The sequence below is a fragment of the Rissa tridactyla genome, chromosome 5 (assembly GCF_028500815.1).
Source record: "Rissa tridactyla isolate bRisTri1 chromosome 5, bRisTri1.patW.cur.20221130, whole genome shotgun sequence".
Lineage (NCBI taxonomy): Eukaryota > Metazoa > Chordata > Aves > Charadriiformes > Laridae > Rissa > Rissa tridactyla.
Window position 1 is genome coordinate 41,731,380 of NC_071470.1, and position 11,923 is coordinate 41,743,302.

The 11,923-nt window shown below is 52.5% G+C and overlaps 1 protein-coding gene across 2 annotated transcripts; it reads right to left on the reverse strand.

Annotated features, from left to right (window-relative positions):
- Positions 1 to 93: 93 nt before the first annotated feature.
- On the reverse strand, positions 94 to 11,860 carry AUP1 (AUP1 lipid droplet regulating VLDL assembly factor). 2 transcript variants are annotated; one of them, XM_054203572.1, is made up of 12 exons: positions 11,563 to 11,860; positions 11,040 to 11,177; positions 10,358 to 10,508; positions 9,228 to 9,415; positions 9,068 to 9,140; positions 6,054 to 6,127; positions 5,096 to 5,162; positions 4,413 to 4,518; positions 3,926 to 4,072; positions 3,587 to 3,750; positions 2,661 to 2,749; positions 94 to 243 (listed from the first exon to the last, which is right to left on the reverse strand). In XM_054203572.1, the coding sequence occupies exons 1-12, from the start codon at positions 11,610 to 11,612 to the stop codon at positions 195 to 197; spliced, it is 1,296 nt and encodes a 431-aa protein (XP_054059547.1). In that variant the 5' UTR covers positions 11,613 to 11,860; the 3' UTR covers positions 94 to 194. The 2 variants fall into 2 exon arrangements, with proteins under 2 accessions (XP_054059547.1, XP_054059548.1); XM_054203573.1 differs by lacking the exon at positions 5,096 to 5,162 and having other exon boundaries at positions 6,059 to 6,127.
- Positions 11,861 to 11,923: the final 63 nt, after the last annotated feature.

An 11,923-nucleotide genomic window follows, 5' to 3' on the forward strand; every position in this document is an offset into this window, starting at 1 on the left:
CCGCGGCGCGTGTGGATCCGCACGCAGCCGGGCTGGCCCCGCCCCCTCACGGTGTCCCCGCCCCCCCGCCCCGGTGCCCCCGCAGAGCCGAGGCGCGCCGCACGCTGCCGACGTTTATTTCCGCCGCCAGGGGGCGCCCCCGGCCCGGCCGCGCAGGGCACGATCGCTCCCGGGCCCCGTCCCGCCGCCCCCGATCAGGGGCTGCCGCCGGCCCGCGCCGCGCCGTGCTTCTCGGCGAACCTCCTGCGGGAGGGAGAAAGGGGCCTCAGTCACGGCCGGGGGCTGTCCCGGCACCGGGAACCTGCCTCCGCCCGGAAACCCGAGCGGGGAGCTCCCTCCGAGCCTTGCCCGGAGAGGGGATGGGGAGGGCAGGGAGGAGAAGACCCCCATGGGCCGGGAGGGCAGGGACGGGGTGACCCTCATAACCCCATCCCGGGGTGATCCTCACGCTCCCCACCCCGCTCTCCTGTTGCCCGGAACGGATGACCCCCCAGCTTTGGGGACAGAGGTTCCCTGTGTCAAGGTTTCCCTCTCCACCGGCCCAGGCACGGTACCTGCCCACGGCCACAGTGTCCCCCTGGGACAAGCTCACAGGAGAGGGGAAGTGGGGGGGCTGCTGGTGAGAAGCTGTGACTGTCCCCACACGCGGGACCGCGCGGGAGCTGAGCCTTAACGCCTCCGTTCCGATGAGACATGCAATGCTCCTGGCCTCCGAGACGGGAAAAGGTGCCAGAGCAAAGACAGACTCCGCCTGGGAGAGCAACGGAGAGGTGACACAAGGCCACCGGACTCCCGCGAGCACCACCCTGCACTGACAGCCTCCCCACTTCCTCCCGCCCCCTCCTGCATGCGCTGCCGTGAAACTAAGGAATGAACCCCGCTCAAAACGCAAAATCCTCCCCCAAAACCAGCCACCTCTCGCGGAACGGCCGGGGCTCTCGGCAGCCTGGGCAGAGGGCACGTTCAACGAGCCTTTTTTCATCTTGAAATGGCCGAGCGACAGGGACACCACCGCCTTTCCAAATCCTGCTGGGATCCTCTCAGAGAAGTACAGAGATCCCTACTCTACAACCAGAAGAGCCTCAGAAAAGAGAGACAAAAGACCGCTGCACGGAAGAACAGCGAAGTCAGGCGGGGCATCCACAGGAAAGGATTTCCGCCTCCTTTTCTTCGCTGTTGAACAGATCCTGCCCGGTGGACCCAGCAAGAGCCCTTGGCCATCTCTGTGCTCGGGATAACAGATCTGGGGGACAACTCTGAAGAAGGAGCCCAACACTCTCTATGGCACACGACTATTCTGAGGTCTAATTCCTCGAAACCGAAATGACCTTTTGGTAAAACAGACCTATTTAAATTAAATTCCTGGTGACCAAGAGCTACCCGCTCTTTAAAGTCACCTAGGGGGTGACTTTAAAAATGGGCACTTAGATTTTGCCTAGCTTCAACTTCCAGACCTGGGAATTTTTTAGGCTTTCAGTAGTACAAAGAAGCCGATGGAGTGTCAAAAAGCCACAGGATCTCAAAGGTTTAACTGATGCCTGAGCCTCCGCAACCTTCTCCCAACTCCCAGAGTGCTCTGGAGCAAAGCCCAGTGCAACGCCCGTCCGTAGCACTGGCTGGGTTCTCCCCTTCCCAGCAAGGCCCTACCGGGGGAGGAGACCCGACCCTGCAGCAGCAGCCCTCTGGTCACACTGGACTGAGACAAACGCTCCATTATCTCCACCATCTTCTACAGCATCTTCTAAGGAGTCATCCAGGCTCACCAGGAGACACCCGGGCACTGTGAAGCCATTGTTTCTGCTGGAAGCTTATTCCACCGATTAATCGATTTCCTTTACGGAAGCAACTACCCCATTAGCTGTGTAAAGTCTGTCTGTCAGCCTACAATTTCTAACCATTAGTTACTGTTCTGCTTTTCTCTGCTAGATCAAACAGCCTTTCAGGACCCGGTTCCTTCACCCAAAATTATATATAGTGTGCCAGCTCATTTACAGTAAGTTTAAGAAACTTAACTTCCCCTCCAAACTCATTCTGAATTTTCTGTCTCTTCTCTAAAAAAAAAGTCCCAGACGCCACAACTGGACGCTTGTTCCACTATTTGCCTCATCAAAACCACGCACAGAGGTCAAACTCGCTCCCTGCTCTCCCTTATTCTCCACTTACACTGAGGAAGATTAATTGCACTGTCCCTGTTGCCGAACAGCAAACTTCTTCCTAAACTGAGTGTTCCACAGCACCGATACGAATTTCAAAGAAATCTGTAGTCCCGTGATGACTTCTATCACACAAATCCGTTACACCAAACAACCAAATGAGGTTTTTTTGCTAAGCCCTATTCCTCAGCAGCTGTGTTTCTGGCAAACAGCTTCTATCCCACCTAGTCCCCAAAAACCAGATGCCCCGTGGCAATTCAGGAGACAAGAGTGCTTCTCAGGAATGACAAGGGGCTACACGTTTGGAAGAGGCGAGGCAGACGGACACCTGCCTCCTCTCTCCTGCAGCCCTCGTGCACTGCCTGAGCCCCACCGTCTTGGGCCGGAGGAGAGGAACGGGAGGACATGAGGCAATGCAAGAGCCGACCCTTTCTCGGGGCATATCTGGGCACTGCTGGGGATGGGGTTTTGGGACATTGAGAGGGTGAGGTGTGGGTGGACTCTCACCTCCTGGCGTAGTCATACAATGCTCGTTTCCGCTCCTGCAAGGACAGATGCCGCTCCACAGGGGACTTTGCAAATTGCTTTGTAGCTGGCTGGAACAGAAAGCAAAAGAACCATCATGAGACAGACAAATCCAGGAGACCTCCTTAGTGGCTCTGCAAGGACCTAGCATAGCATCATAGAACGGTTCAGGTTGGAAAGGACCTTAAAGATTATCTAGTTCCAACCCTGCTGTCATGGGCAGGGACACCTCCCACTAGACCAGGTTGCTCAAAGCCCCATCCAGCCTGGCCTTGAACACTTCCAGGGATGGGGCATCCACAGCTTCTCTGGGCAACCCGTTCCAGTGTCTCACCACCCTCACAGGAAAGAATTTCTTCCTAATATCTAATCTAAATCTACCCTCTTTCAGTTTAAAACCATTACCCCTTGTCCTATCGCTACACTCCCTGATAAAGAGTCCCTCCCCATCCTTCCTGTAGGCCCCCTTTAGGTACTGGAAGGCCGCTATAAGGTCTCCCTGGAGCCTTCTCTTCTCCAGGCTGAACAACCCCAACTCTCTCAGCCTGTCTTCATAGCATAGGTGCTCCAGTCCTCTGATCATCTTTGTGGCCCTCCACTGGACCTGCTCCAACAGGTCCATGTCCTTCATGTGCTGAGTACTCCAGAGCTGCACGCAGAACTCCAGGTGGAGTCTCACCAGAGCGGAGCAGAGGCGTAGAATCACCTCCCTCAACCTGCTGGACACACTTCTCTTGATGCAGCCCAGGATGCGGTTGGCTTTCTGGGCTGCAAGCGCACAAAGCATGCCAATTTGGACTCCAATATAAAATACTCTGTTCCCCTGACATCATGGCCTGAACACAGGTCATCATACTCTGGCTGACAACCCATCAGACCAGAGGAGACAACACAACCACCCAAAGTACCTTGGAAGAAGGCACAGCTACGGAGCCCTGGATGCCAGAAGCAGCTGCAGCCTGGGAGGTAGACGGGGCAGGAAGGTCAGTACCAGCCTCCTTACTTTCAGGGAAGAAGGGTACTCTCCCCTCCAGCAAATTGGCAATGGTGGTATCCACACAGTTGGTTTGGGCTGTAGGGACAAAGAGGATCTGTTAGAGAGGGAGCTGCTACATCAGGACACTCACATCCTTGCTGCCACCGTGCTTCGCAGTGCAGCAGGGACAAGGTTTCTGCTTTCAGGTATCACAGAGACCTGGCATGGAAGGTGACCCTGTATCCCTGCTAATGCCCCAGGCATTGCTTACCCAGGTCTACCCTGATGACCTCCAGAGGCACATGAGGCAGCACCTCCTTGACCCGCTGAGCCATTGCCATGATCCTCACGTCCTCAGGAGCGACACCAGTCAGGCTGGAAGGCATCCTGGGCCTGGCTGCCAGGGGCTGGCTTGAGGCTGCAAGAGAAAGAACAGCGGGCACAAGAAGGTGGCCTAAAGGTGCACGGCCTTCAAGTTGCAACAGCTCCGCTTTCTCGAGTATGAAGTAGTGTGTTAAGAAAGCCAGACTTCCTGCACGCCACCATCATGTCTGTGCTCAGGAGTGGCAGTCCTCTCCCCGCCAGTCAGCTACAACCCCCAGCCTAGAGCACACAGGCAGCCCCTGCCCCCCAGGAGGATGTCAGACATGCCTTCTCCTCTCCCTCCATGCACGAGTAACCACGAGCAGACTGAGGCCTCCCCAAAGGCAAAGCCTTAGTGGCAGTTCCATAGTCAGGATACTACCGAGGACACCTACCTGGGGCAAAGGGGAGAAGCGACGTGTGTCTCAGCCTCTTCATGTGTTCGGATTTATCTGCTGCAGTGAGCCGTGTGGATACCACACCCAGCTCCATGGCCAAGAGCTGCAGAAATGTAGAGAAGAGTCACATGTACATGACCCACAACATGCATGACCCAAGCATTCCCGTCTTGCAGGGGAGTGTATCAGATGTACAGGCCTGCATGGAGCCACGTCGAGGGGAAGAGGACTGGGAACTGATTTCTCCAGGGCCTCAGTGATGCATTTCAGTGTTGCATGGAGCACATGAAGGACCAGGAGTAGACAATATCATCCTGCCAAAACAGGCTGACAGGGAGATACAAGATCTTTGGTACAGGAGCCATGAAGCACCCAGCATATAAGGGAAAAGTGGAGAAACAATCGCTTCATTTGATTTATAGTATTATGAAAAGGGAGTGAAAAGTTTGAACTAGATGGGGAGAGCCTTGATAACTGGCAGAAAGGATAATGGGGCGTAGCAAATAGGCCATGGAAAAACTGAATAATTATAAGGGGCAATAAATACGGGCCAGAGTTCCCATCATAGAAAGACACCCATCCAGAAATGCCTTTGCAACTCTGCTTGCACCCCACTCTCCTCTGTGACCATCCCAAATTCCAGCAGTCCTACGCATCCCTCTCCCAAGTCATCCTCCTACCTCCTGAACTCGGAGCGCAAAATCCTCACTCAGTTCTTCAGCTCGTCTGGGGACAGACGGCATCCACCTGAATGGGGACAACAGCACTGGGCTGACTGCTTCAAGGGCTGCTGGCGGAGCCAGCCCCATCTGGGATCAATAGTGCAATGGTACTATCCCCATCTCAGCTCTCCGTGCTCACCCCAAATCTCTCCCCAGAAGACGAGCATCAAACCTCAACACTAGCTTGCAAAATTAAGGCACGGCTCAGAAGACAAAACTGGCTCATAGAATCTTTATTAGCATTCAAGTGTAACATGCCAAGTATCTCCTAATGAAGTTCCCAGAAAGGCCCAAAATGAGGAGACACTGCATTTACATGGAAGTAGAAAACAGATCAGCAAGACTTGAGCCAGATACGGCTGGGGAAAGCTACAAGACTTTTCCTTACTGAAATACCCAACCCATAAATGTGACTCCAAGCCCCTTCTGCTGCCCATGGACCCTTATTATAGCAATGCTACTCAGCCAGTCTGGGGTCATCTGGGCCCTAGACAGGTGTCTGAACCACCTCTGCAATTCACAAGGGATTGCAGGGAAGAGACAGACACTAGAGGACTGAGCTGCCTGCAGGGAATCACCCATGGGACCTGAGCAACCCTGGGGTGAATTACAGCAGAGCAGCTGGCTTCAAAAATATATCCAGCAAACTTAACATAAAAGCCCTGAGAGACTCCTCTCCTTCACCAGCTGAATGCAGGAACCAAGCGCCCTTTCTACTTCAGAAGCTGGCTGAAGTTGGTCCAGAAGCTGGACCACACATGGGCCCAATAATACTGAACAAAGCCAAGCTGAGATATCACAATGAGGGTGTGCATTAGCACATACCAAAAGATCTCTTACTACAAGGGCAAAAAAGTCAGGCTCCCTGCCCACCCTAAACCCTGCCCCAAATGGAAGAGAGAGAGAGAGATAGTACCTTACTTGATAAACTGTGAAGGGAACGAAGAAGGTCCAGAGCAGCTCTGTAATCCAGGAGGAGTCAGCCACACTCTGGGGAAGAGAGTCCAATGACATCACGGCCCACAAAACATAAGCTAGTCAGGTCTCCATCAGAGAAGTACGTGGGCAGACGCAGCTAAGCCACAGCAGGGAGAAACAGATACACCGGCAGAGAGATGTGGAGGACTGGGAAAGAGGGAACGGCAAACGCAGCGCAGAGTGAGAACAAGCCCCAGGTTTAGTCTTCACCAGGCAGAGCAAGAGAGTCAAAGTTTTCACTGCTCCGAGTCATTTTTTTCCTCCCACTAGGACAGCAAGATTTTCCCTCAATATCCCCACATTCTCTACCAGACTGTGCCTTTAGAAAGGACCGAAAATGCCTTAAGACCTACTAATGCTTCCTTGGAATGATGAACAGTCCTCCCTTATTGTGATGGGAACAGCCCATGTAACGTCTCAACTCCCATAAACTTTCTCTCTTCACTTCCAAACAGGATGCACTGTGAAGTCTTAAACAGCTCTTCTCTTTGGAGATAAATCACTAAAGCTGAGCTGTAACTTATTACTTTCTTCTTAGGAAAAGGTTATTTACTAATTTTTAGAAATAGGAAGTACTGCGATGCTTGCCAGCAAAGAGCACTGCAACAGGCGCTCCAAAGCGGTGGGCTCTCCATCCTTCTACGGGACACAGCCCCAAGTAGCTGGACCATACTCATGGTGACTGAGAGCAGAAAGCTGAAGTAAAGACCTCCAAAGACTGCCCCCAACCTTCACTGATTCTAAAGAATTTGCTATTGAATGGATGTTGTTCCTAGGATTTTTTGTAGTTGGTTACTTTTATCCTGCAGTGCCCAAACTTTCCACAAGCTGGTGAGAACACCATCTCAAGATCTACAGCTCACAACGTAGCCGCCTCAGCTTCTTTCACACATGGCTTTGTCCTTGACCAAAGCAGTGTGGCTCCAAGACAGGCCTCATACCTGGTTTATTCCACAGCCCCGGAAGAGGTGCTGTGAGAAAAGCCCAGAAACCACAGCTACCAAGGGCAACATAAAGAAGCCTCCTCTCCTGGATAAACAGATTTAAGAAACTTAAGATCAAATGCCTTATAGTGACGCCAACAGCCAGACTTCAGTTACAGAACACCACCCTCCTTCAAGATTCCAGCCAAGTGGAGCTGGAAAAAATTACTTCTTAAAACCAAATTTGGTGGTTTGCTCAGCCCAGTGTCTGATAAATATCACGTTAAGCATCTAAGAAAGCTTTCTGCAAAGCACTGATCAAGCCATTCGAAGTATCACATCTCCAGCCCTCAAAAGTTTGAAATTACATAAGAAATCCACCAGGATTTACTTATCCAATGTACGCGAAGGGCAAAAAATCCTGCTTGACCTCTGAAGGCAAAAATCTGAGCCAAGAAGTGACTATAACCAGTATCTTCAAGCAGATCTGCAGTTATGTGCGTGCTGTCCTCCCTAACATTCGTGAAGGAAGGGACACACAGACAAATATGCAACTTGTCACATCTCACAGAATTTCTCAGAGGAGCCAAAGCCATACAAAGATATTCATTATGAACAGTCCAGAACAGGACAGCTCTCCCACTTCTCTGGGATAGCCATTCAAAAATGTAAAGTATCCTCACTGTTAGAAAACCGCATCTTAATCTAAAAGTGAACTTGTGCAGTATCAGCATTTAGTCTCAGCATGTGCAGACTGCTGCTGTGTGCTTTGTCAGAAAAAAAATAAATAATTCTCCACTCTTAAGCCTCTTCTCCAACACGCAAGCAGCTATCCACAACAATCTCTCTGCCTATTCTGTGATAAGCTGATTAAGCTGAGTGCCTTTAAGTTTTGCTCTCTGGATTCTGCATCATGCTTGTGGCCTCCTTGAACTCTCTCTACTACTGTCCCACTTTCTTGGCAGCTCTTGGGTTACCAGAGCTTCGCATAATATTTTAGCCGCAGTTTTCACCATTGCACACATGCAGCCAACACTGTGTTCCTCACCCCACCAGATATTCCTCTTGTTATGCACCCACAGGCCACATTAAACTTACAAGTAACAGCTGTTCACTGGCAGCTCTCAGTAGTTCACCGGATCAAAATCAATAATCTAGCTGCTTTGTTATTCACTAACCCAAACTTTACCAGCAGGGATCTCAATATCATTATCTGCAGCACCGATAAAAGCGCTAGATAGCACTGGGCAAAGAACTAATTCCTAACAGAATCTCACTTCAAAAACACCTGCACGCTGATGTTTTAGCATGGGCAGTGATGTTTTATTACCTGCTGGTAAGTGGCTTTAAATCTATCCACTGTGTCCTACGACCTTAAAAAGATAGACAATAGAGAATCAACTAAAATACCTGACAAACATAAAATGTGTCTTTTAATCACGTAGATCCATAAATCATATCAAGAAACAGGAAATTCAACAAAATCTCACTCTGAAAATAAGCCAAGAACAATTTTATTGCAATCTACTTAGCTGCGCTAGTATTATCATGATGAACTTTGCCACTTTTCTGAAGCTAATATTGCATCATGGTACATATCTGCATTTGGGAGACATGAGTTGGAGAACCTAATCCAAAGAGCCTTGTACAACCTTTGGCACATCAGCCACTCTCCAAGGTGACTGGAGCTATTCTTCCAAAGCACTTTGAAATAAGTGGACTAACAAAGAGGAAGTGAGACACAGCGATGCTACGATCGTGCAAGCCAGACGGCACATTGTTAGGTGGCTGAGCCACTAAAACGTTTATCAAAATTGCTGGTGTAACTAAAAGAGTATTGACTTAGCAGAAGTTCCCTGTGAAAGGCACGTGAAAAACAGAAGCATAGCTAGTCCTTAGGGTGACAGAACACAAGGCCAGGCTGCACTACCCACAGGCTTCAAAGCAGAAGCAGAATTAACAGCATCACCAAGCTCCTCACACAGTGCATGCCTCCACAAATCCTCCTTGCCCTACGTCCCTGACTCACCACAGTGATCAAAGGCCTCTGAACTTGTAGGGCAACTGGCTGTACCACATCCAAGATTGAGAACGGCCAAGAGCTGAAAAGGAAGAATTCAGCAGTGAATGACCCCAAAGCTAACACAAAGTGACGCCAGCCCCACCGCAGGAATACCCATTCCCAGTACCTGAAGCGGAGCAAGCCAGCCCGGCCATTAGTCGCAGCCTCCTCTGGGAACAGCAGCAGTGGTGGGTTTTGTCTGTGGGACGAATACACCTTCAGGGACTCCACCAGCTCTGCTCGGCTTCCTGTTACTCCCAGCTCCATGAATCCCCGTGACCAGCAGATGAAGCCAGGGGCACCATTCAATGCAGGCTGCAAGGGAAAACAAGAGTAAGGAAGAAATGCTGCCCTGTCCTCCCCTCAAGGCCTACTTTCCCAGATGACAGTGTGAGACAAAGTTCCTGCTTATTAACAAAAATGCCTCCGGGGGCTGAGGGAGCAACCCGTCTGCTAAAAGCACTAGTAGCAGAGAACACGTTACTGCCAGGCTTCAGTAACTTCTCTGGCCCGAATTGCCTAGGAATTTGATTACTAATCTCCAGTTCAGACCGTACTCTGTCTGCCCGAGAAACGAACTGCCCCCTTGTCCTGGGCGACAACCGTGTTTCCCCATGTTCTCTCTAGTAGTTCCTGACATGTTTGGCAAAGGATACGCTACTTCCAGGAGTTACTTTTCTCCAGGTAAGGAGCAAATCTACTGCTGTTCAGGATATAGGGCCAACCAACTCACTCCCAGGCACATTTAGAGCCTGTTGATTCTCCACACATAAGGAATTTCACAAGAGTGCAGGGAAAGTTACACAACCACCAGCCTGGCACAATAACCCAAGCACCACTGCCCCACCACGCAGCACCCCTCAGCACTCCTCCGCAGCACAGCAGCCTGTCCGCACCCACAAAAGTGGCACCCAATGCTGTGGGAAAACCCCACAGCAAATGCTGCTTCTGGCACCACCTATTTGAAAGGCCAGAAAAAGATACAGATGCTAGGATTCACCCACTCTCTTTCCATAAAATCAAAACCCACTGTAACATTTCCTGTTCTTCCTCACCCTGTTTCCATTTCACGTGCAGAGCCTAAAGCGTGACACTAAAACATGGAAAAAAAACCCCAAAGCATGTGCAATTCTGGGTTAATAAGGAAGAACTGAAGAGGCTCAGGGCTACACCTAAACTCTGAATGAGCCCTCTGTGCTCATTTCTTGGTGAGAGGTGTTTCCAGATGTGCCATGCTCTGGCTCCCAAGTTACTCACCGTATTACATGAGGTCAGGAGGTTGATGACATTGTGATCAAATTGTGTCACGTGGTTGGCGATATATACCCTCACGTTGACATCTCGAAGCCGGGGATCACTTTGCCGCACAAATAAGCCCAGCACTGAGCACATCACACGTACAATAAACCTGGGGGTGGGAAAGTGGTTTCCTCAAGTCCTGCAGTCTGAGCCATTGCTGGCTTTCACATCCAACAAACAGAACACAGATTTAGGAATTCGTGTGACTTAAAAAAGGACACTGGTACAAAACAGAAATGATATGACAGATATCTGGGACAGGAATTGTTGGGGGGCTGCAGTTGGGGCTGAAGGCTGCCTGCAGAGCTGCTGCATGAAATACGGGGCAGCGAGATACACAGAGAATTTCTTATCAGAACACCCGGCTAATCCAAGTGTCTCAGATCAGTCCTCGAGCACTCAAGAGGCAATTGCCAGCTTTGGTCTTGGCAGAGAAGGCACCTTCGAGGGTCCTGAGGGGGACAAAGAGTCCTGAAAGCACAGCTGCCCGTAATCCTCTGCATGAACCAAGCCACCATAGCTACGGATCCTAAATGGGTGAGGGCAGCCCTCCCGCCCCACGCTGCCCCACAGCAGTGTCTGCACACCACATCCCCACCCCAGGCAACTCTGCACCCTGGGGAGAGCCAGGCTCACGCACCGTCGCAGCACGCTGTCAGGCAGGGCACAGCTGACCAGAAAGACGTGTACGCCAATGAAGAGGCGCAGGACGAGCAAGCAGAGCCCCACGGGTGCGTAGAGCAGCAGGGCCAGAAGCAGGAACCCATCAGTCGGAAACCTGTAGGGCCAAAGAGCAGCATGGACAGCCTGAGCACGGCTGGGACACACAGAGGACGGTCGGACGCCCAGCTGCCCTCCCGGGCCCTCCCCAGGGACCACCCTGCGTCCCCCACTCTGCATGACCTCCGCGGCCTCCACAACGAGATACCCAGCCCTTCCCGGGCCTCCTGGGCACACCCGGGACTCTCACCGGTCGCCCCCCAAGGGACACCACGACCTTCCCCACGGAGCTCCCATGGGATACCTCTTCTCCCATTGGGCCCCCGAAGCCTCCCGCCAGAGACCCTCTAGCTTCCTGCGCGGGCCTCCCACAGGACACCCCGTCCCCGCCCCGGGAGCCCGCGGCCCACTCCCGCGGTCCTTCAGACCGCTACGGCTCTCACCGGTGCGAGTCGAAGAGCCGCTCAGGGCCCGGGGCTGCAGGAGGCTCCATCCCCGCCGCTACCAGTGCCTCAGGGCCGCCCGTCACCCGCCGCCATCTTCCCCCACGGCCGACGCGCCTGGCCCGCGCGGGGCAGCCTGGGAGATGCGGCGCCTTCCCGGCGTGCACCGCGCCACCGCGCCGCCTCCCCGCCTTGTCGTGGGCCCTGGGTGATCAGCGAGGCGGCGACGGCGGCTGGTGGGGACACTGTTCCCGCCGCAAACTCTGCCTGTCCTCCCCCACCGGCGGCCGCGTGACAACTACCGGCGTGTCTCGCCAGCCGGACTACAGCTCCCAGCGCGCCCCGCGGCGGGACTACAGCT

Excerpts from the sequence above, each read along its gene's own strand:
- AUP1 (XM_054203572.1), bottom strand. The coding sequence starts at position 11,612 with ATGGAGCCTCCTGCAGCCCCGGGCCCTGAGCGGCTCTTCGACTCGCAC. Across the intron at positions 10,509-11,039 it reads CCTGACAGCGTGCTGCGACG|GTTTATTGTACGTGTGATGT; the intron begins GTGCGTGAGCCT and ends TCCCACCCCCAG. Across the intron at positions 9,416-10,357 it reads TCCTGACCTCATGTAATACG|CCTGCATTGAATGGTGCCCC; the intron begins GTGAGTAACTTG and ends TTTCCCTTGCAG.